Source organism: Plasmodium gonderi, assembly GCF_002157705.1.
Source record: "Plasmodium gonderi DNA, contig: Chr12, whole genome shotgun sequence".
Classification (NCBI taxonomy): domain Eukaryota; phylum Apicomplexa; class Aconoidasida; order Haemosporida; family Plasmodiidae; genus Plasmodium; species Plasmodium gonderi.
In genome coordinates this window covers 1,370,374-1,396,421 of record NW_021628937.1, presented here as the reverse complement: position 1 = coordinate 1,396,421, position 26,048 = coordinate 1,370,374, and the positions used below count along the sequence as shown (strand labels likewise).

Genomic DNA, 26,048 nt, shown 5'->3' with positions numbered 1-26,048 from the left:
TTTTGTTCTTGTTCTCATTTATTTTGATAGTTCTTTTGTGTTATTAAAATTTCATAGCCTAACATTTGCGTAATTATTTATTTTATGGTTAAAGGAAAGATAGTATATATTTTCCTCTACGTGTTAACGCTACAAATTTTGGTATGCAAATACACCGTGTTTTTGTATTGTTCTATCATTACTTTACCTTTTCTTTTTTTTTTTTTTTTTTAATTTGTTGTTTAGTCCGTCTTGCAAGTGTATGGTGTTTTTACACATCCTTGAAGCTTTTTATTTATCTGCTTGAAGATTATGGGATAAATTTTAAAAGCCATTAATGTTAACATTCACATTAATTAGACTAAAAGGTTATGACACATATTCCATTAAGTTACTCTTTTGTTTTATTTCGTTTTATTTTATTATATTATATTCTACTTTTGATTGAACCGTTTTATTTTGATTCTGTTTATATATATATATATATTTTTTTTTTTTTTTTCTTTTGTTTTTAAAACAAGTATCATGCTGCACCTGTATATATGTGCAGGACAATATGTGATACGCGTGCTGCTGAGCCATTTTTTGCTTTTCATTTCCCTCTGCTGGCCATGCATACACATACATATTATGCATGCACAAGCAATGACCGCATAAGAATATGTAACATGCATATATCAAACTTAGACATAGACTTTAAAAATGGAAATTTTTTCTGCGCAACGTTTCTTTTAGCTTCTATGAAATTGAATTGTTTCATATGAGCAAAACGTAAAAAATTGACATATTTTATATGAACAAAAGGTTTCATCACTTTTGTTTTGTTTTGTTTTATTTTGTTTTGCTTTATTTTGCTTTGTTTTGCTTTATTTTGTTTTGTTCTGCTTTGTTTTACTTTATTTTATTTATTTTTTTTTTTGTGTGTAACCGTATTTTTCTTAATTGTGCTTTGCTTTGCCTTATTTTGCTTTTTTTTTTTTTTTTTTGTTTCTTCACTGAGGGGGTCAAAAAAAAAAAATGCTACCTTTGTTGGTGTCTAAGTGTAAATAATGTTGTGAATATTTTTTATACCTTTGAGATACTTTGAAAAAATAAGATAACTTTTCATAAATTAAAAAAGAACGATATTTTTATAAGGATAATAAAAATATCATTTTTGTCAAATTAGCTATTAACAGTTTTTTCAAAGACATAGGAAGAACGAAAAAAAAAAAAAAAAAAAAAAAAAAAAAATTAAAAAACAAGGGAAATAAATTGTTTATAGGTGAAAAAATTCCTAAAAAGGGTAAATTGTATGATAGAGGAGAATGGCTTTCTTATTAATGTGAATTAAATTAAGTGTATTATTCAATTTTTTTTTTTTTTTTTTTTTTTTTTTTTTTTTTTTTTTTTTTTTTTTTTTTTTTTTTTTTTTTTTTTTTTTTTTTTTTTTTTTTTTTTTTTTTTTTTTTTTTTTTTTTGTTTAACCGTTTTTTTTTTAATTTTGTTTTGTTTTTCCTTTTTTTTTTTTTTTTTTTTTTTTTTTTTGTCTCTTCACTGAGGGGGTCAAAAAAAAAAAATGCTACCTTTGTTGGTGTCTAAGTGTAAATAATGTTGTGAATATTTTTTATACCTTTGAGATACTTTGAAAAAATAAGATAACTTTTCATAAATTAAAAAAGAACGATATTTTTATAAGGATAATAAAAATATCATTTTTGTCAAATTAGCTATTAACAGTTTTTTCAAAGACATAGGAAGAACGAAAAAAAAAAAAAAAAAAAAAAAAAAAAAATTAAAAAACAAGGGAAATAAATTGTTTATAGGTGAAAAAATTCCTAAAAAGGGTAAATTGTATGATAGAGGAGAATGGTTTTCTTATTTATTTTAATTAAATTAAGTGTATTATTTAATTTTTTTTTTTTTTTTTTTTTTTTTTCCTTTTTTATCAGTTAGGCATTATACCCACTTTGCACATTGTATTTATTTAAATATTTTTTCAAAATATCATTTTCATTATACAAATGGCTAATATGTTTTCTATATAAATCAATTTGGGTTCTATATATGGAAGAAATGTTTTCTTCATTAGTAAAGGGTAAATATTTAAAATCAGCTGAATGTCTCTTTGTTAGTTCCGTTTTTAAGTGAGAATTAACAGAGTTATTCTTAATTAAATGTTCGTTTTTTTTAATTAGTTTTTTTTTATTCTTTAACAAATTATGTGTGTAAAAAATAAAGTCATTTATCACATTTTGTTGTAATTTAATTAAATTTAAAGAGTTGTTATAATTTTTAATTAACAATTTTAAGATTTGCAAAATTTTTAAATCAGCAGATTTGTTCATATCTGATGTTGGTATATCAATATGTTTCACGAACAATTCCCTATTAAAAATATTGAAATTATTTAGTTCATCACATCCCATAATATTTTCTGCATATGTAGAAAGGTTTAATTCGTTTACTTGTAATGTGTTGCTAATATTTATCATATCTTTTTCGTTTAATACATTGACTTCGAAATATTTGCTTAATTCACTTTTTCTTTTTTCGTTCATACTTTCTTTCATCGCATTTTGTTCTTTCAGCTGCAAAAAATCGATAATGTACCTATTTGCATAAATTACATTTTTGTCATCATAAGTTATGTCTTCCTTCTTAATAACATTCGTAACATGGTCTCCTTTTTCTTTTGCTTCTTCTATTTCACTCTTTATGGTACTTAATAAATTTAATTCTTTCAAAAGAGAAAAATTTTTAACTAGCTTATTGGCAATTTTTATCTTGTCCTCCTTGTATGTATCTTCGCTCTGAATGTTTTCATTGATTAATTTGTTAACATCACTGTTGCTCATTTTGTTTTTCCTTGCAATGTGCTAATTCATTTTTGTTGGTTATCTACAGGGGTGTTTGTTGCATATATCCTTGGTTAATATGCACACGTGGGGGCTTGCATTAGTGTCTTCGTTCGATATATATACATATATATATTCATGTGTATAGGTATTTGTCCGCTGGGTTAATTCTCTTGCTGTTAGCCTTACGCACGGTTGTTAACCTCTCCCTATATTTACCCTTTAGCAATTGTGAAAATCTCCCGTGCTATTCCACAAATTTGTGCACTTTGTTGTAACTGTTCCTGCCATACTTGTTTCTTTCTCTTTCAATTTTAATGTAAATTTTTTATTGAAATTCCTTTTCTTCCGGCAGTTGGCAAGTGTATACATATGTATAAGCACATAAAATCACCTGCAATGCAGTGATCAAAGGAACAAAAACAAAAAACTGAAAGGCAATTAAAATTGTAAATGAAGCTAATATTTTTTGAATAAAATATGTTCAGCATGCAGAATGCGCACATTTATAACATGCGTGTGTTTTATTAAATTATATATGCATATTTTTTTTATATATATTTATGTGCGCCATATATATGTATATATATATATATATAAAATATTCACTCAATATATGCACATCATATGTATACACAAATAAAAACCACATTACTGTGTTATTAATAACAAAAAAAAGGGATTAAAAAAAAAAAAAAAAAAAAATTAATACTGCTTTAAATCAGAAATTGTTATGTTTTAATTCAATGTCATTCGTTTTCCATAGCCTATATATTTTTTTTTTTTTTTTTTCCTTCTTTTTAAGTTGTTCTTTTCAATCATTTTGTAGCCTATTGTATAAAGTCCACTTTTTTACGTTTCTTGTTTTTCAAGTATTTACAATTCCTTTATTCCAATTTTTGCTTGCCCCATTTTTTTTTTTTTTTTTTCGAATTTTGTTCTTCCGCCTTTTTGCACATTTTGTTCTCCACCTTTTTTGTTCTTTTTTTTTCACTTTTGCACATTTTTAGCTTCGTCTGTATTTTTTTATTTGTGTATTATTTTATTTATTTATTTTTTTTTTTTTGTTGTTTTTCTTTAATCACTAATTATGTGAATGCGAACAAACTTAAAGCTTTTAATGTGTTAAAAACTGCATTTTTTAATTTTTGTGATTTTTCTTTTTATGTAACTATAGTATTTTTTTTCAAAAGTGCAAAATAAGGTTGCAACCATTGCACTTTTTTTTTACAGCTATGTTTTGTTAGCAATTCTTTTATAAATAACGCGGCACTTTTTTCCTTTCATATCCTCTTCATTGGAATAGCAATTTAAAGGAAAGTGAAATGTGAAGAGTGTTGACGTTTCTGCTTTTTTTTTTCGTTTCCGTTTTTTTTTTCGTTTCCACTTTGTTTGATCATTTTATTTGTGCCTACGAATGAGTCTACAACAACAGTTCTCAAAAGCTGTTTAGACTTTACTTTTTAGGAGCATCCTGTGTTAAGCCTATGTTCATGTATGCATGTATTTATACGTATGTATTTATACGTATACATGTAGCCCCTTCAAATAGTCATATCTGGATTTAAACTGGAATATATTTTTTTTTGGAGCTTAGGGAATATTAACCCAATTTGTTTTTTAATTTTATAGCTAGCTGTTTTGTACCATTATCGCATATAATTTTTGCAGTGTCTTTTTGGTCTTTTTTTTTTATTTTTTAAAGAAAAATGTTTTGCTGCTCGAAAAACATATTAGATGCAGTTGAGAGAAGAAGAAGGAATTATCGAGCTTACTCAGAAAAAAAACCAAAAGATGATGAAAATGAATTAGTTACCATATGTGATAATAAAGTAGCCATTGTGAATATTTTAAGAAGAGGAAATGAACAAACATCGAAATTAAAGGATGGAAAACATTACACCAATAAGAATTCATCAGTTTGTAAATCGAATGTACTAAAATACTATGAAACTAATTTTTTAAAGGATAACTATTCCAAAGGCACATCTCTTACGGACATGAAAAAAGGAAGGGGGGAGAAAAATGCTGATAGTTATAGACTACGTAAAAAGGATGATGCTGATGGCATGCGTGAAATGTATAACTTTTCCAATTTAAATACAAAACACAAAATTAAAGCCTTGAAAGAAACACAAAAACAACTAAAAGATTGTTTAAAGGAACAACAGTTTAATATTCATGATGATATTTTATTTTTAAACATATATAGACTAACTCATAAAAAAATATATTCCATATTGGATAAGAAAAAGAAAAATGTGGTAAGTTTGGAGGGGGGCGCGTACATATATGTGTATATATATGTATATATATATGTGTATGCATGCATGTATGTATGTATGTTTGAACATGTATATGTATTCTGTAACATGGTTAATGTCGCGATCGAAGCAACCTCCGCCATTGTCTTATGCTGTGCATATTATTTCCTGTGACATATATGTGTATGAGGGGATGATTGCATAATGACATGTGTGTATGGGCACCTCCATTCATGTGCACATGTCTTTTGCATTAACAAATCGATGCGCGTATTTATGTCTAATTTTACCTGGTTGAACCGCTGATCCGTTGAACCACTGAACCATTGAACCTTTGAACTTTCGAACCGATTTTTCAGGATCATTACAACTGCAATGAGATAATAGACATGATACTAAACGGGAAATTGCATAAAAACAGTCTAGTGAAAAGAAAATCGGAGGGACGATATGTCCATTTAAAAGATAAAATCAATGAACTTCATTTTTTAAAAAACATGGAATTAGAGTACTACCTCAAAATAAAGAAGAATATACCATCTATGAAATCTAAACAAGAGGATAATTATGCAAAGGAAAATTCCTTATATCTACAATTAAGCGAACCATTATTAGCTGAAAAAGTAAAATCATTAAAAAAATTTTTTATATCTCCGTATAATAGAAATATTGTAGAGATTGTTTTAATGCCCAAGCAAAAGAATTGTAATAAAATTTATGGACATCATAAGATCTTTTCAAATCTGTTTATAACAAAATATATTTCTGTCTATTTTTATCATATAATTGAAAAGAAAATGGAAAAATCTAATTTAATACAAAAGACAGGTCCTATACATTTAAAAATTAAATTAAAGACGAATTATCCCCAAGCAATAAAAACCATTTTTAGATATATATACGATAAAAATTTTAATTTACACGAGCTAGATTTCAAATTATTGGTTACTGTATACATGGAGTGTATTCATTTAAAAATTCCTAGTATCATAAATGATGTAATTGATGCCATTGCAGAGAAGGCCAATTTTGATAATATAGTTAGAGTGTTAGGACTGGCATCCACTTTCAAGCAGATTGCAACTCCTCTTTTTTCCGATTTCGCACGAATCATTTCGGATTCGGGAGTTTACCTTTTTGCAAGTAATAAAAATATGCAGTATATATATATATATGGATATGTGTTCGTGTTCATGATCTTGCTCCTGCTCGTGCACGTGTGCATAAGAATTGACCATTTTTACGCATATTATAATATCTTCCTTGTTAATGTTTTTTCCTTTTTATGTGCACCCAGCTGTTATTTCCTTCCTCTCCTCATTGATTCGTGACCACATAATACAAACATATATACACACATGCACTTATGCAGACATACATATGCATACATACATATACATACATCTTTCTATTGTTCCTAGGAAACTGCCACTATTTGATAGACACAGAAACTTATAGCTATTTCCTAAGCAGTGACAACGTAAGTGTAAACGAAATGAGGTTATTCATTGAATCCATAAAATTTATAATTAGGAAGAACTGTGACATGAGGGAACAAAATTTAATTTTTCAAAATATCAGATTCAACCTTTTAAATACGGAGCATTTATACAGCATTTGTAGATATATAAAAAATTGCTTTGAAGATGTTGTTCATAGTAAATATGATGAAACTAATTTTATTTGTATGAGATATCGCCATTCAAAAATAAAAGAAATAAATTTGAAGGATAACCATAAGAAAAATTTTAAAAATATAAATACAGAAAACAAGGAAAATATAGAACTGGAAAAATCAAATGACGAAAATATAAATGAAATGACAAAGGTAGAAAGAACATCACTGAATTTATCATTTTGCGAAGAAATAAAAAATTTAAATGAATTTTATAAAATAATAAATAAGGAAGCTTTTGAACCACCTTACATTAGTAAAAAAAAAAAAGAAATATCCATAAAAGAACTTACTATTTGTATGAATAATATTTACAATATCCTTTTAGATAACATTTTCCAAAAAATGTCAAATAGAGAAGTAAAAGAGAGGTGCAAAATATGGTATGAGAATAAAAATTTTCAATGTGTAAATGATTTTACCAATGAAAATTATTCCTTTCAGTTAATTAAAAAGAAATGTAATGTAGAAAAATATACCTTTACTTATGGAGATGAAAGATTAATAAACGAATGTAAATTAATTTATCAAATAGCAAAAAGCAAAGATAGTAACATTTCCATTGGAATCATATTAAAAACGAAGGAATTAAATTCTTTGGTTAATCAACAGAATTGTAAAATATCAAAAACATTAATTGAATGTAACGATCATTTAGTTATTTATTTTGACTTTTTTGTAAATGATTTTTATGCTTGCAACATTGATAATAGCAATTTGAAATTAGTAAACAGAACCAAGTTAAATATACATGCACATGAAAATAAATTAATAGATGGAGATATTATTAATTACACCATATCTGTTATAAATCAAGTTTTGAAAATAGATATAATAATATTACCAAAGAACATTAGTTTTGCTTATTCCTTTCCAATATTAAAACCTACTATTTTTTTAGGGCATGTCATAAAAAAACCCTTTATTTTTGTGAAGCCCTTTTTTATCTTAAAGGATTCATTAGACTCCATTTCAATTCCAACGATCAAATTTTAAGTGTAATCTCATTTCTTACTAAGAAAGCACGAGGAAAATATATATACATACTCATGTACATGTTGCAAATATGACAAGTGTGTATATGTTACATGTATGTGCTTTCTTCCTTTTTTGCATCTTCGTGTGTGTGTGTGTATACGTATGTCACTACATATATTTATGCATACACTTACCCCTGCTTGCATGTGTATTTATGTATATACATGTGCTTATATTAATACATGTTTGCTTGTTTTTACATAAATCTTTTTGACACCATTTCACACCTACACAAAGGCCCCATTTTTTTTTTTTTTTTTTGTTTTTTTTTTTTATTCCGTTACATGACCTTCATTTATTTTATTTTTTGAGTCAGAAAATATTTTTCTTATGTTTCAAAAGTATCCTTTTAAATTTTCATTGCACATATGTGTACATAATAAAAATATAAAATACGCATGTATGTAAGTATATGTGAGCTCTTTGTAAGAATATATAAACATATATATATGTGTATATTAGTGTATTGTGGATCGTTGAGCCATATACTTTTTTTTACCATGTATGAAACACAGTTACTTGCTACTTCCACTGTTATTATTTCGTTTTCAATTGGGCTTTTTATTTTTTTAAATTTTTATTAATTTTTAATTTTTTAATCTCTATTTCGTTATACATTTTTGAAATGACCTTTTTTTTTTTTTTCTTGTAAGGATTGTGTTTTATAATAACTTTTTTTTTTTTTTTTTTTTTTTTTTTTTTTAAAAAATTCACTTTTTTTTTTTGTTTTTTTTTTTTTTTTTTTTTTTTTTTTTTTTTTTTTTTTTTTTTTTTTTTTTTTTTTTTTTTTTTTTTTTTTTTTTTTTTTTTTATTTTCTTTTTTTTTTTTTTTTTTTTTTTTTTTTTTTTTTTTTTTTTTTTTTATGTAGAAAGCGTCGCACCGTCTTGCCAGTAAAATTTTGCCATCGAAAATATGTCAAAAGAAAAAATAACCCTTTTGTTCTGGCATATTATTCTTATTGTGTTATATTAACCTAATCCAATAAGAATGACTAAACAATTTTCAAAGGTATAAAACTATATTGGGTAAAATTAGATTCATTCGTTAACTGATTCTTTATTTTAATGCAAACGGGACGAATAAAAACAAAAACATCAAAAAAAAAAAAAAAAAAAAAACTAATAAATTAAACCAGTGAACAGATGAACAAATATTCAAAGATACATATACACAAATTGACTAATTGATTAGTTAACTAGAACATATATATGTACATTCGCATATATACAAGAAAATACTATTATTATGTATATGTGATATTTTTTTATTGTCACTCAAAATAATGACATGTCTCAAAATGCATTTCCACTTTTTTATAGTTATTTTCTTCTTTTTTTTTTTCTTTGCAACATCCCTTTGCCACCCAAAGATGAACAAATGCATATGCATTTATGGAGGTTCTTTTGATCCAATTACTCATGCGCATGAAATGGTTCTCGCTGACATTAGCAACTTAAATTGGATTGATGAAATATGGGTGGTTATTTGTAGATGTAGGGATGATAAGAATATATCAGAATTTGAACACAGATATAATATGTTTTCACTAATAATGAATAATACTTCGTCTAAAATGTCAAAAAATAAAATTTTTTTAAAAGATATTGAGTGCAAAGAGAAAACAACTCCAACTTATGATTTGTTAAAGGCTCAAAAAGAGAAGTATCCTAATTATACTTTTTATTTTGCTCTGGGTTCTGATCTATTAAAAGACATTTTTTTTTGGGATAATGGCGAAAAATTAGTTTCAGAAAATAATTTTATAATTGTTGAAAGGGGCAACTTTAAAATAGATGAAAATAAACTACAGAAATTTCCAAGTTATTATTTAATTAAAATTGAAAAAATGTCTTTTATTAATTATATTTCTTCAAGCGACGCAAGAAAAATATTATCCAAAAGGAACAACTCAGAAGAATTAGAGAAATATATTCATCCTGTTGTTATTAATTATATAAAGGAACATAACTTATATCATAACAATTTGGAATAAGCTTAACATTACGTTCCATGTATATTGTCAGTTGCTGTCTTTGCTTTGTGTCAAATTAATTTTGTGCATTTTATTTATAGGGGGAAAACGGTATTCACATATGTTTGCTTTTGCTAACATACTGTGGGTCTACATCATATGCTATAAATTCAATGTTACACGCTTTGAGCCCCAGGTCACACGTTATATATGTGTATATATTCTATGTTTATTACTATCCATAGTATATAAAAATGCGCACTCTTCTTTTATTAAAAACCATTTTGAAATAATAATTAAAAACTTTCATATAGCATTTTTATACATGTGCAGGTTTATTTTTGAAAATAAATACATGGTGTATTTATTACTATCTTTTTTTATCAAAATGCATGTTTTTTTGTATGCTCTTTTTTTTGACAAAAAAATAAATAATGAATGAAAAAAGGAAAAAGAAATTCTTCACATTCAACCCTTTTTAGTTAGTTATTTCCCTTTTTTTTTTTTTTTTTTTTTTTTTTGGTATTTTCTCAATATTTCCTCGTTGCACACTTTTTTATGCGTGTAAATAAACTTAGTGTGTTTTTATTATTTACCATTACACTATAGTCTAAATGTTTTTTTTTAATTCTGTTTTCCCCTTTTTTTTTACCTGTTCATTTAATATGATACTTATGTAGCAGTTGCTTTACAGATTAAAAAAAAAAAAAAAAAAATCCTTTTTTTTTTTTTTTTTTTGTAATAATTTCAACGTGATTGAAGTAATAATAATAAATGATCTTGTGATTATCAGTTGAATATCCTATTAATGCTTGAGGCATATGCATGCAAATCTCCCTAAGAAGGGTTTGTGCATTTTTATTATTTAACATTTATTTTTGTTTTTCCACCTTTTTAAAACTCCTCCAATCTCCTTTTCCAATCTATATACTTTCTTATAAATTACATTTTATTTGCTCCTAATTTTAAATGGGGTTATTTAATTCAACTTTTTATCTTTTAAATTTATTCTTAATTCTTGAGCTTTGTTGTGATGAAATTGCACCACGTTCTTTTACTGCATTAATTAAATCACATCATTTTAGCATCCCTCTTAACAGATTCTTCTTGGTTGTTCATTTCTTCACAGAATTTTAAAAAATAGTCATCTGATTCTAAGGTATTATTCATATCATCCGATTTGTTTTTATGTATTAATGTTTGATAAGGTGCGAATGACACAAGAGCTTTGTATTTCACACCATTTAAATCATAAAAGAATTTTCCATGCTGTGTTTTGATGAATTCTTTTGTTTTCAAATCATCCTTAAAGGATAAATACATTCGTGAATATATTATATCATCAGCTGGATTCTTTGGTATAGATCCATTAACATAATAATAATAATCTAATTCATCTTTGAGGTTAGTAGAGAAAGAATCGAAAAAATTGTCTTCACTTAAAGTTGGTGGTAAATGTCGTATGATAATTTTTTTTTTATTTACACAAGATTGTTCCTTTTTTAGTAAACTTATCAATATATTTTCTTTTTGTTTTAATAAATTTTCATTTCTCGATTTTTCATCATGTCTTAAATGTTCTTTGTTATATTTTTCAGAATAGCTATTACTGTTTATATTATAATTTGTTTTATTCTTTGTTATTTTATCATGTCCTTCTGCTTCTTGTTTTTTTGAATTAATAAATTTTCTATTGCATTCATAATATTTTATGTCTTCATATTTTTTTTTCCTTTCACTCGTGTTTTTTTTACTATAATCTTCGCGTTTTGTTGGTTCTTTGCTTGCTTCACTGGGTTCTTTTTTGTGCTTATCCTTGTTTTCATTTACTTTCACCTTTTGTAATATTTTATATGGTCTTACACCACTTGAATACATTTTTTTTTATTTTAATATTTTTATTGGTTTCCTTCACAATGACGAAATGAATTATACTAGGGGTATACATGTGTTTACGTTATTTGTATATGTTTAATGTATACGTAAGTATTTGTATTCTTATATATACAATTAAGTCATCCCTTCGAAAATCAGACTACAAAAATATGCGCCTAACTTACATTTGCAAAAGGCCTATATTATTATACATACATGATGCATTTTATTTCTTTTTATTCATTTTTACAAGCGAACATTTTTTTTTTTTTTTGGGGGGGGGAAGGAGGGTTTATGGGGTGGAACAGGGAACAAAATTAAAGGAATTATGTATTGTGCGTCATTGTTCTTGCTATAACTATTTACATGCCCAATTATGCGACAAAAAAATATCTTTTTATTTTAGTGCAAAAGATTGTTAAAAATGTGTATATATATATATATATGTGTGTATACATAGATGTATATATATTTCAAGCTGTTTTGCTTGAAAACATGTTTTCTAAGCAGTTTACTGAAAATAGATTAATTTCAGAAACAAGTTTCATGCTTACAAAATGTTTTTTACTTTAAACAGATCTATAAAAAATGTTATGGAAAATGCTAACGTTCATTTTTAAAATGAAAAATGTTCAAGTGCGAAAAGGTATAAGCTATACAGAACAAGAATTAACTTATTTAAAAAAAAAAAAAAAAAAAAGGAAAAAAATAGTATGATGATGATGCAAATCAGTGGAATTACTTGAGAAATTCTCCTTTGTGCTCATTTTTTTGTACTCATTATATTCGTATTTATATTATATGCGTGTTTTGATTTATATTTTTTAAGAGATTTACAAATACATACATTTTTACATGATAAAGTGATTTAAAAAGAAAAAAAAAAAAAAAAATATTGAAAATGTGAGAAATTGCCACTTGTAGAACGGTTACATACATGTTGAACATATATATGTGTTATCCACATATGTGAGACCTTGGTACAATCTTGTGAATATAATTCCCGTCCTGCTGTCTCATCAAAAAACACTTTGCAAAAAAGAAAAATGAATTGCATAAAAGTAGTAATTAAAATAAGGAAGGGTGCTCTATAATGATAGCAGCACACTTTCTTTTTTTTCTCAACTTCAAATGCTCTTTTCTTTAAGACACATCATGCTTATCAATAAAGGCATATGGATCAAAGTTTTAATTTGTTCAGCAAATTGTGCTTATATGAAAGATTGTGAAACAACGTATTTACTAAAAACACACCACTGCAAACACATTTTTTGCACAAAGAGAGTAATTTTATTTGTTTTTTATAAAAATTTTTAAAAATAAAATAAAACAACTTTTAAAGGATAAAATAAATTATTTGTGAAATATTTTTTACCCACCTTTTCACATATTTCACCAATTTTTACATGAATAAAGGAAAAAAAAAAAAAAGAAACACTTAAATTATTTCCCAGCCTTTCCCATCTTAAATAATGTTAACATTCTTTATGTTCAGTAACAATAGCAGCCAACTATTGAAAAAAAAAAAAATTTTTTTTATTCCTTTTTTCATTTCACTTAATATCATATCAAACGTACTGTACATTACAGAGTAAACAAAATAGAATGTATTATAATTATGATTTTACACCATATACAACTGCGTCACCTGAATTTTTTTTCTTGTATAAACAAATCCAACGCTTTTTTCATCTGTTTAATTATTATCCATTCATAAATAAGATTCGGAGACATTGTTATATTTGTTTTAAAAAACTCACAAAATGTGTCACCTCCCATGTCTTCACACACTTAAAATAACTATGGATTACATATATACATACATATATATATATAACCCAATTATGCTGTTCAAAAGGAAGAATTTCACATGCACTAGAAACATTTGTATATAAAGCACAAGAAGTAATTTAAAACGGCTCTCATAAATTGAAACAAGTTTGTTAAATAACTCTCTAGAATGTGTAAGTATATGACATAAAAAATGTGTGCATAATCATTTAAGTCTTACATATGCAAGAATATGAGTACACTATTTCGCACACCTTACCTGTGTAAACAACTGATAAATTGATATTTTGCTGATATAACACATAGTTGTTTTTCTAATTTTCACCATTTTCTATTATCCTAAATTTGTGTGAAAGCCAGCAAATTTAAAGTGCACATTGTTCGTACATGTGCATGATGTTACATGTAATATAGTAATAAATTGTAATTTAGTTTTCGTTTTCAAGTTGAATAATATAAAAATAAATAACATTTATACTAAGTTACGCTATCACCGCTGTATATTGTTTTGCTCACGTATTTCCTAAGAAAAACGCAAGTTAACTCCATTGTTTTCGCATGCTCCAAAAAATAGAAAAAAAAAATAAAACAAAATAAATCATGGTCATGTAAAGACTACAAAATTGGTAAGCAATTTGTTGACATTTATAACTTAATTCTTACATAAACACAAAATTAACAAATATGTAAAATAAGCAATTTTATCAATTTTTTTTTTTCGTTAAAACATATATAATATGAAAACCAGAACAAATGGAAAACCCTTTTTTCTTGCATGAACACTTTTAAAGTAGTTCAAACAGGAATAATAAAAAATATGTACATGAAAGAATTATTACATCTAGAATTAAAAAGGGCTAAAAGAACACAAGTGATTTATGTACGCCAAAACATATTGAACCTTTCACCTTATATATATATTATGTTTAAAAAAAAAAAATTCTACTTTTTTGAAGCTAAGAAGCATAATGAAATTTGTCAATATAGAAAGTTAAAATCCACTGAGGAAAATACCAGAAATACATGGTAACCCCAAGTTAAGCTAATTAAGAGCACTTACATAATATTTATTTACGTTCATGTAAATAGTTTCCAGTACCCTTCATAGACTTTTTACAACGTAAAATTTTAAAAATTAGTTTATTGTGTAATAATACATTACAATAATGATATACAAAATTTATAACAATTATTCCCGGAAGCTTCATGAACACAGCGATAAATTTATAAAATATTTAATTGATAAAAATAAATCTGTAAGCATTTATCAAGAAAAAATTCAGAAAAGTGCATATTCCTTACACGAAACCTCAAAGCAGAGTAATTTTAATGAATACCCAATAGTTTTGAACTATGAAAAGCAAAGGCACAATGGCAAAAGAAGTAATACGAAAGTTAAAGCGATTTTATTTGCCAATATATTGGGTTTAACTGTGCATTCAAAGAAAGACGAAAATTTAGAAAATAAAGATATGATTATTAAAAAAAATGAGTTTAGTTTAATAAATAATAAAGGCAAACTGTCTACAAATATTAAAGATACCAATAACTTAGAATCAGATTCTGTGAACACAGGAAGGAACATAAAAAAATCAAAAGATGACAAATATGAATATTACCAAGAATTAAGTGAATATAGCAACATGCAAATATTCTCTAGCAATAGTCACCATGAATTAGCAAATGAAATATGCTCCAATTTAGGAATAGGCTTAGGTAGAGCTTATGTCGGGAAATATAGTGATGGAGAAATAGCTCTTCAAATAATGGATGAAGTTAGAGGTAGGGATATATACATAATTCATTCAACTCCAGCGGGTGGGAAAGATATACATGCACGTTTAATGGAATTATTTTTATTCGTTTCAACATTAAGGAGATCTTCTGCAAAAAAAGTTACCGCGGTTATACCTTATTTAAATTATTCTAGACAAACTAAACAGTTAGATGATTTCAATTATGTTCATTCATTGGGTGCACCAGAAATAGCCATTTTGTTGCAAGCGTGTGGTGTTGATTCAATTATTTCAGTTGATTTACATAACCCGCGAATCGAGGGATTTTCTACAGACGAAAAACTTTTCCAACCCCCATTAATGAATATTAATCCCCAATCCTTAGCTGTGGAATACTTTAAAAAAAAAAAACTACAGAACCCAGTTATTGTATCGATTGACAATGATGGAGCAGAAAGGACAAAGGAATTCTGGATTCGAATGAAAAATCATTCCATTAATGCAGGTTTTACAACCATTGTTTCTAGTTCACACAATGAAATGAATAGTAGAGAAGGACATCCAAGTAATGTTGAAAATGAGCTCAAGAACACTTCCAGCAACAAATATATGAATATATTTAATCAAGAAAAAAAAAAAAATAGTACCACTAACCCCCTAAAAAATTTAGAAAATAAAAATATGAATCAAAAAAATTCAAATTCATTTGAAAAAGAGAAATTTACCATAGTCGGAGATATTAAAGGGTGCGACTGCATTTTGGTAGATGATATTCTTGATACTGGTGAAAAATCTAAAAAAGTAGCCGCTATTTTAAAAAATGCTGGAGCGAGCAAAATATATCTCTATGCTACTCATGCTATCTTATCTGATGGATGCATTGAAAAGATTAATGAATCCTGTATTGACGAAGTTTTAACCACAAACACTATACATATTCCAAGCAATATATGCTGTGAAAAGTTGCACATTTTGTCAGTTGCCAAATTAGTTGCTGAAGGAATAAAAAGAGTTCACAACGAACAGTCGAAGAATGCAATGGAAGATTTCTCAGATGGGGAAGTAGAAATGCAAGAAAAATAACTTTTTATTTTTTTGAAAAAAAGGTTATATTAACCTAATTTAATTATATAAGAGCCAAATAAAGGTTAATATATAACTCAACACACGATTACTTTTTTTTTTCCTCGTTTAATTACAAGTATTCTTTATAAAAAGAAATACATACCCCCTTTTACACCATTGTAATGTACATACTATAATGTCTATAATTAAAAGACCATTTAAAAAGTTACATCTAATAAAGCAACACATTTATTTATTTTTACTTGTATATGCCCCCTTTTTATTTTAAAATACACTTATTTATTTGTTCTCTATTTCATATTTATATTTACATGTGTATTAGTTTATCGTATTTTGCCGTATTCATGAACAAAATTATATGTTTAATTATTCAAATAATAGAAACAAAAATTTTAACTTCACAGTATGAAAACAGCCCCTAATTTTAATTACAAAATTAAACAATTCAAGAAATTGCTAAAAAATTCAAAAGACTACATTTTTTTCATAATATTATTTTTATAATAAGAATAAGTGAGGTGTTATGAAAATATATTATTGTAATTTCCATTTTTCATAATTACATTTGTTTTCATATGAATAAATTTTTTTGTCTCAATTTTTTTTTTTTAAGGAATAGTGCACTTGCAATTTTTAAACTTTAAGCTTATACTTATTTTCCAAAATTTTATAATACACAAGTGTTAATTGGCATGAAATGATTTTTTTTTTTAACACTTTTACATGATTTTATCTTAAACATCTGCACTGATATGGTTAAATACTGTCCATATGCGAAGATATGTTCAATGAGCGTGTATTTAATTTGGCATTTATACGGTACAAATAAAAACAGTAAGTACTTCTAAATATAGGACAGTAGACGTTAACATCTATTTCTGCATGTTATATTTTTTTTAAGTCAAATTTTTAGCTTCATATATTTATGAGTCATAATATCATTAAATCCGCTAGTTCAAATGAATTCTCATTTAAGTAAGACAAATTCGCAAAAAATGTATGTATAGGAATCTCACGTTTTGCATTTCAATTTAGTACACTATCATTTGTAATAAATTTGCTTTTACGTTTTATGTAGTTTATTTTAAGAAACGAGTGCTTTTATTATTTCACCACATATCCATTGAATTGAACTATTATTTCTCTTTAATCTATACCATATACAAATGAATTTTGACGATTTTGTTAATATTGTATATGGAAAGAATGTATTTGAGGATGAAAATTCACATTACATTAGGGAACACATTTTTCCCTATTTACTACCTGTAATTACCTAATACCATGTTCTATAATGAAGCATTAATTATTTCCCATATTTAATTAACATTATTATTTGAGACCACTTTAATTTGTTTATCCCTCCATTTTATAGGCGCTAGAAAGAGTACTGTAAAGGATGCTTAAATAAAAATTTGTGAATCAAGCTCTTGAGTAAAATACAATTATAAGTACCCCCTTTTCTTTTTTTCTTCTATATATATATATGCAGTTACTTGCTTTAATAAATAATGAAAAGGAGAAACACAAGAATTCTGATGTATTCTATGGGTGTGAAGAAAAAGAACCACAGCTGACTATCTTATACGGAGAAAAGTAATATAAATGTATTCATATAAGAATCTTATCTAATGGATATTATTGATAAAAAGTGTTTATGTTTTTTATAACAATTTTCCTTTTTTTTTTTTTTTCTTTGTTCCTAGGACTGACAAAATATTGGTGAGGAAAAAAGATGTCTATTTGCTTTTATAACTTTTCCAGTTGTGTGTATAGTCTCAACATAATGACTTCTTTTTATCATTTTATACTAAATATAGCCATGCTGTGCATTAGAAGATATTTTAATTTGTTTAAATTCCATTTATTACTGAATTCACTGTATATTGTATAGACGAAAACTTTATAAAAATTATATTACATAAAAGCATGAATTTATTTAGCTGGCTAACATGCTAGTTGCACACCTGAAAACTGTACATATTATTAGAATCATTTAATATTACATTAAAGCAAAAAAAAAAAAAAAAGAAGTGTAATAAAATGAGCACTTTTCCCTTTAAATAAATGCATAGAACAAATAGATATCCTCCGCGCATAAATATAGAAATTCTCGGATCTACAAAATTACATGAAAAGAAGCAAAATTTAAGTTTTATTTTTATATTTTTCGTGTTACATTTGTAAACAAAATTTCACAACTAATTTAAGTTTTCATTTCTCCTGTTTTTTGAATACATTCATAATACATAAATTGTAATTGTCGGACGTGCTTTTTTGTTATGTAGGTTCTGAAAAAATGCGCAATGATCAACCCTATTTTGGTACTTCGTGAATATATTATAGAAGAATACAACAAAAAGAATGAAGGTGAAAAAATATATGAATAAAAAAATTACTAAAATTATTCTCCCCAATAATATATGCAATTAACTTCAATGTTTTGCAATTGCATGTGTAAGAAGTGACTGTTATAGTAGCTCTATATTTACTCCATTTGATTATTTAATCATTACTGTTGTTACACATTCTCTGTTTACGAAGCTTTATTTTTACATCATAATTTTTACAAATCTTAAAAAAATAACTAATTAAATGTAACTTTAGTAAAAGTATATGTTATATAATAATTGTCAAATTTTCTTGGGGTTTATTGAAAATTGTATGATATCTTGCATGATATTTATTTCACCAATTGAAATATCTAAGCTTTTATAAATCTTTCGAATTTTTTTATATATAGAACTTAGATAGTTTGCAATGAATAATTTACAATCAAATAAATTTGCACTTAAAAAAAACCTTTAATGCTGTTAAGTTTTACAGAAATATATATTTTATACTATGTTTTTTTTCTTCAATATTATTACTTGTAGACATATGTACAGCATTTTCCTTATTTTAAATTTTCTGCTCGTTTAAACCATTCTATATTTTATGTAAAATGTTAACATGTTTTTATGCGTACAAGATACAATATGGTGATCAGCTGTATTTTATGAGTTTATTGCTAAATATGAATAGCATTACCCTAACACCTGGATTATATGAATATAATTTAACTGTGTTCTGTTATCTAGGATATTATAAATTGTGTGCATAGAACTAAAGTAATAAAGAAAACTTTAACACATGTTCTTTCGGCTAAAATTGTCTTCTTAAAATGCTCAAAAATATCATTGGTTTTATAAAATTTTATTAAGGATACCATAAATTTTTACGGGATTAAAACTTAAATCCAGAGCATTTCATTCCATTACTTTACCGAGTTTTCATGTAAATGTAACGACTGCTGTTTTGGACGTTACTACATTGTGTGGTACTTCATAAAATTAATTTTTTACGAAAAAAACTTTATGTTGTTGTGAACTCACAAATTTACAATTGTTATTGAATGGAAAAAGGATGAATCTCATAAGATACGCTACGATAAAAGCATGGGAATTATGTAATATAATGTTCTACAATTATACTTAATAAGTTTATTTTTTAGAATGTCTAAATAAAAAAAATAATATGCAATAACTACATCGTCTAAACTTTATTAATAACATAGATAATCATTAAAGATACTTTTAATCAAGCATTCATAAAAAAAATTAATAAATGCGAATTAGTGTATGAAAACTAATTTACTTTAAGCTATTATGACGAAAAAAAAGAACGCAAATTATATATAATGTTGCAGGTAAGTGATAATAGCATCGTGGTTCCTTCCCCCTTTTAGTTTACAGTAATAATGCATAGAGATGCTTTTTTAAAGCGTCATTTACTTGAAAAATGTGAATAATATACGTCTTTTGTCATTTAATATAGATTAATTTTATGCCATTTCATTGAAATAACTTTTAAAACTTTGTAAAATCAATATTTTAATATTATGCCAAAACTTTATGGTTTTTAGAAAAATTATAATGATATAAAAAAATAAATCTATAAATAAAAAATACGGAGAAATACTAAAATATATATTTATAAAATTATAAGTCCAAAAAAGTTATTGGAAAAATAATAGATAAGAAAGAAAAAAGACATGTTAATTAAAGAAAAGTGCCAAATGATAAACATGTTGTATTAAATAAATAAATATATATATATATATATATAATAAATACATTAATTTAATAACATTTAATTTAATAAGTAATATATATATATATATATATAATTTAATAAATATTACTTAATTTAATATTCAAATAATATTTATTAAATAATATAAACATGTTTAATTTAATAAATAATAATATAAATAATATTTAATTTAATAAGTAATATATATATATATAATTTAATAAATATTACTCAATTTAATATAAAAATAATATTTATTAAGTAATATAAACATGTTTAATTTAATAAATAATAATATAAATAATATTAAATTTAATAAAAAATACAAATATAATAAACACATTTATTAATTGTTTAAATAAATATTTTATAAAATAAATATTAAATTTTAATTTAGCAAACGTAATTAATAAATAAGATATACCACATTAAAATTTAAAAATTAATCTTTATTATTTTTAAGTATATATATAATAATTTAAATTATTAAGTAACTATTAATAATTTTTATAAATATATATATATATATATATTAATTAAATTTAAATTACTTAATATTTTAATAATTAAATATTAAATAAATAAATAAATGAATATTTTTTAATTATATATAATTAAAAATACAACTAAAAAATATATATGTGATAATATATTATATTAAATAATTATAATCATCTTATAATTATAAATAAATTAAATATTTATTAATTCTTATATCTTAAAATATAAAAATAAATAATTATATTATTTATGTGTTTAATAAATTAATATATTTTTTAAAATTATTTAATTATTTACTTTAAAAACACATAATTATTAATAAATAACTAATAATATTTTTAAATTGTATATTATCATTTCATTTAATTAATATTTTAAATTATTGTTTATAATATAATTAAAGAATTGTTAATAATTATTTTTAATTTATAATTATATTTGTTTATATATTAAATATATTAAAATTAATTTAATTCTTAAATATATATTAAACAAATTAATTTAATTATTTTAATTATATATTATAAATGACGTTTTAATTAAAATAATTTATATATTTTTATTTTAACATTTTAATTATATTCATTATTTAATTAAATTATATTTATATATTACCTAACATTTATTACGATTACAAATATTTATTTTATTAATATTTTAAATAATTTTTATTAATTTATCTATTGAAATAAATAATTGCTATTATTTTATTTAATTATGAAATATTTGTTCTTTTTTCTTTTTTTAATTATGTAATTATTATTTATTTTATTATTTATATATTGTTTAATTTAATTAAATTATTTTCTTTATTTATTATTTTAATATTATTTGTACATTTTTAAAAAATTTATATTTTATTAAAGAATTTTCTTTATATTTTAAATTGTTTTATTAATTAATTATTTTTATTTAATGCATTTATTTTTATTTAATTTATTTTATTAATTAAAATATATATATATTATTTTAATTTCATATATTTATTATATGAATCATTTAATTTATTATATGTTTAAAATATAATTTATTTATTTTATTGTAATACATTTTAATTTATATTATATTAATTATTTTTATTTTTAAATTCATTAATAATTTAATTATAATACAATTCATCTATTATATTAATTTATTTATTTTTAAAATTTATTAATAATTTATAATTATAATGTAATATGTTTATCTTTTAATTGATTTATTTTATTAAATTAAATTTATTATATTTAAAATATTTTTTATTTATTATTTAATTTATTTATTTCATTATTTACAATTTATTTATTATATAATTTAATATATTTTATTCAATATATTTAATTAGTATATTAAATTATTGTTTTAAAATTTATTTAAGTGTTCGTACTTATCACAGGTTTATTTTAAAATTATGTATTTATATATATGCTAAAAATAAGCCGTACTTTGAATTAAATTAATGTTCTTAGAAAATAAAAGCTCTATTTTAAATTATATTTATTTTCGTAAATATACTTTTATTTCATCCTAATTTTAAAGGCTAATTAAAAACATGAAGCATTTTTTTTTTTTTAAATTATATACTTTATATAAATATTTTATTTCCTATATATAGACATAATTTATGAATAACGTGGCATTTATTTTTAGAAATAAAGACTTTAATGATTATTACGGAGAAAGGATTAAAAATGTGGAAAACCACATCTAATGCTCTGTATAAAATTCTAAAATAGAAATAAATCAAGTTCAAAAAAAAATGATGAAGATGTGTTTTTACAACAATTTCACAATTATTTTAACAGTAACAAAGTGCTTTTTTTTTTAAATTTGTATTTATTTATATTTGTGGTAGTTTCATACTTTATCTTGCAATCAGAACACAACACAAAAGAAATTCATTATAACTGAAGGATTCTTGATTTATTCTTTTACTACTTATTCATTAATACACAGCTATGCTATTTAGTGCTTTAAAATCATCTTTACATTTACAGTTTAAAAATATTTGAGAAAGTTTTTGCATAAAGTATGAACTCTTACATACAATGCATTAAATGTTAAGCTGTTGTCTTTACTACACATTTTAGTATTTATGTTCTACATTTTTTGTGGATGTTATGGTAGTAATTACATATATAAACCCTTGAGGTAAAATACTCGAAATCATTAACAAGGGGTCCTTTACATAAATTTGAAAATCCAAGCTTCATTTTTCCACGTTCAGATAAAGATTGCCTTTAATTTCTCAAATTAGAGAATTTTAATTAACGTAAGAAAAATACCTCTCAAATGCATAAACACATTCTCAGTAAAAACTTAATTATCATAATGAGTAATGCATGTGACAAATAAAATATACACAAATTTAAAATTAGTTACATGCTTCTTTTATGTCTATATAGCCGATTAAATCATGATTTATAATCAGCAATATGATGATGTATTCAGGGTGAATATATCCTATGTTACAGTATTCTTATCGCATGTTAACATTTTTGAAATGCATAAGATGAGCCCCATTTAAGAATTGTTATTCAATTTTATGATAAGCTGTCAGGTTAAAAGACAAATGGTAAAAATACTCAAGCTTTAACCTTATTATATTTCTCATACAACTTAAGGTCTATACGTAAATCTTTATGTCAAAAATATTATACCAAAAATCCATAACAATGACAATTTATGATTAGCATCACTTTACATTTTTTACGAAAAAAGTTTACTACAAAAGCAAAATTTAATATAGAAAAGTTAATGCATATGACAAATGTATAAATAACAAAAATAAGAGCCATGAACGTTTACAGCAGCTTTAAAAATATGTTCACATATGACTTAAAATATATTTTTTCATTTATCATATATGTCTAATTAATAACTGTTTTCTAGTTATTATACTTTTTAGATGAAGTGCTTTATTTGTTCAAAGAGTGGGTGTATAAAACAATATATAAAAAAAAAACTTTAATAAAGAGCTTAATATCTATATAGAGAGTTATCTTTGCACTTAAGGTTCTCTAAGCCTATTATTATATTAAATTTTAAACATTGTAAAAAGTTCATATTGTTATGCATTATGCTATACTAGGAATCGGGAAGTCTTAAAACGCTAACATTTTTAACACAAAAATGGCGTGACGTTTTTACGCTTGTTTATGTTGAAACACAAAAAATATGATTTCTTCACACACCTTCGTTTACTATTATCTACCTAATACGTTAAAAGATTGTGAACAATGCTGCCTTAAGCTCTCATGAAAAAAAGCGTCTCAAATTGAGGAGACAATAAAAAAAAGTTTTTTACTTCTATAAAATGCTTGTCTGGAAAATTAAAAGCATATATTTAAAAGGTCGATTGTCAGATATTTCAGTTACTTTTTTTTTTTTTTTGCCTCGTAGATTGTATTTCTCCTTTATTGTATAAAAGTCTCATACCTCTTGCTTAACTTTATCCGATCAAAAGCAATATTCTTAAATGAAAATTTGTACAATATATATTTTCCAGAATGTATGTTAATAATTTACGCAAGACGTGCTTGCGTTTTTTAAAATATACTTTTACTATAAAATTATGTAAATTAAAAAAAGGAAAACATCGTATATAAATTATTAAATATGTCCATTTATTACCAAACTGTAATTACATAAAGATATTCAATATAAAGGGGCATATTTTATGTAATGAACGCTTTGGGAAATCAATTGAGTGATTTTTATTATCGCTATCAGCAACTATATGTGATGAAAAATGCAGCATCTGTTATTTTTACATTTTCATTCTAGCATTTGTTTTCTAATAAAAAATGAAGAGTTTACTAATGTTTTTAGTCTGTCAAACTCTAACCTTTTATGCAAATTTAAATGATCACTTCTTCATCATATTATGTAGGAAAAAAATTGGGAAGCAAAAATATAATAAATTATTTTTGGGGTGTATTTAAAAAAATACTTAAAATAATGTGTACTTTACGAACTAGGAAAAAACATTTTAAAAGTTATTAGTTTAACTATTTACATAAACTTTACGCTAAGTTTATCTATTGCACGATTCCTAAATAATACAAATTATATATTTGAACATAAGGGATTCTGTTAATAATATGTATTGTAATTGTCTATGTGACTTAACATTGTTAGGTATCTTACTTTATGCATTTTCATTTCTGTTCTTTCATTGAACAAATTTACCTTAGGAACATACAGTTATCACCTTATTACAATCACCCTTTTAGTAGAAGTATAAAAACACTATAAAAGGTGTCTGTTAGAATTATTCTTTTGCATATAAAAACAAAATTAACAAGGGGATAAAAAAGGTAAATTCTTCAGATATCTATGTAACATATTTTTTGGAATGTGCTGTAGATACATCGTCATTGTAAAAATCGTAGAGGTAACTTTACGTAAGCTCTTTTACTTTTTTTGGAAACATCAAATTTATTCGATTAATTAAAATCGTCATGTTTTACTTTTTTTTTTTTTTATATGTCAGGTTGATAAACTAAAGCAAAATAATGATCAATGGGTAAAGAAATGGTATATTCAAAATGAACCTTTGGGAAATGTGGCGCACCTTATGTTTGTGTTTCATGTAAATTTCAATGTGTAAAGGTTATTTATTCATAAAATTTGCAGGAGATGTGTATCTTATGTTGAAGAGAACTATTTGTTTTTACCTTAAAAGGAATAATTTTCACATGACAGTCAATTGTAGAAAATTAGAACATGTTTCATTAGAATATGCCACTATCACCCTCTAATGTAAAGTTCAGGCTAAGCGTTAGGATTTTTTTTGAACAACATTGACCTTCAATTGAAATTATACATTACAATTTAAATTTTGAAAAAGCGAAAATAAGATATCTTATTTTGTCGAAATGTGTATATATTTAAATTTTTTAAGTGAAAGTATCATTATTCATTTATTTTTAAACTTTACATTTTAAGGATGTTTTTTTTACGTCCCTTCAAGAAAATAAAAGAGTGCAATTTTAATATAGCACAAAAATTCTTTGTTTTTGTGAAATCTTTTAAACTCGTATTAATAGTGCTTGTTGTATTTATGTTAAAATAGCATGTGCCAAAATGTAAAAAAGAAAGACTGGAAAAATTATGTATAGCATATATATGCAGTGAAACTAATAGGTGAGTGAAGTTTACATTTTCCTATAGAGATAAGAACAAATATAACACCTTTTTAAAAAACTTACAATCTATATTAATTACCTAGCACATGC

General features: G+C 24.1%; 6 protein-coding genes across 6 annotated transcripts; 4 read left to right on the top strand and 2 right to left on the bottom strand.

The window, feature by feature from the left end:
• Window positions 1-1,910: 1,910 nt before the first annotated feature.
• PGO_122860 (hypothetical protein, conserved) lies at window positions 1,911-2,816 on the bottom strand (the record flags this gene model as incomplete). The annotated part of the gene is made up of 1 exon (XM_028689076.1): window positions 1,911-2,816. The coding sequence occupies one exon, from the start codon at window positions 2,814-2,816 to the stop codon at window positions 1,911-1,913; it is 906 nt and encodes a 301-aa protein (XP_028544877.1).
• A 1,709-nt stretch (window positions 2,817-4,525) lies between these two features.
• Window positions 4,526-7,751, top strand: PGO_122850 (hypothetical protein, conserved; the record flags this gene model as incomplete). The annotated part of the gene is made up of 3 exons (XM_028689075.1): window positions 4,526-5,077; window positions 5,440-6,223; window positions 6,502-7,751. 3 exons carry the CDS (start codon window positions 4,526-4,528, stop codon window positions 7,749-7,751), a joined length of 2,586 nt encoding a protein of 861 aa, XP_028544876.1.
• A 1,325-nt stretch (window positions 7,752-9,076) lies between these two features.
• PGO_122840 (nicotinate-nucleotide adenylyltransferase) lies at window positions 9,077-9,787 on the top strand (the record flags this gene model as incomplete). Its single annotated transcript, XM_028689074.1, has 1 exon — window positions 9,077-9,787. One exon carries the CDS (start codon window positions 9,077-9,079, stop codon window positions 9,785-9,787), a length of 711 nt encoding a protein of 236 aa, XP_028544875.1.
• A 1,050-nt stretch (window positions 9,788-10,837) lies between these two features.
• On the bottom strand, window positions 10,838-11,644 carry PGO_122830 (mRNA decay protein; the record flags this gene model as incomplete). The annotated part of the gene is made up of 1 exon (XM_028689073.1): window positions 10,838-11,644. One exon carries the CDS (start codon window positions 11,642-11,644, stop codon window positions 10,838-10,840), a length of 807 nt encoding a protein of 268 aa, XP_028544874.1.
• A 2,954-nt stretch (window positions 11,645-14,598) lies between these two features.
• On the top strand, window positions 14,599-16,251 carry PGO_122820 (ribose-phosphate pyrophosphokinase; the record flags this gene model as incomplete). The annotated part of the gene is made up of 1 exon (XM_028689072.1): window positions 14,599-16,251. The coding sequence occupies one exon, from the start codon at window positions 14,599-14,601 to the stop codon at window positions 16,249-16,251; it is 1,653 nt and encodes a 550-aa protein (XP_028544873.1).
• A 1,169-nt stretch (window positions 16,252-17,420) lies between these two features.
• PGO_122810 (conserved Plasmodium protein, unknown function) lies at window positions 17,421-18,441 on the top strand (the record flags this gene model as incomplete). The annotated part of the gene is made up of 3 exons (XM_028689071.1): window positions 17,421-17,522; window positions 17,747-17,850; window positions 18,330-18,441. The coding sequence occupies 3 exons, from the start codon at window positions 17,421-17,423 to the stop codon at window positions 18,439-18,441; spliced, it is 318 nt and encodes a 105-aa protein (XP_028544872.1).
• Window positions 18,442-26,048: the final 7,607 nt, after the last annotated feature.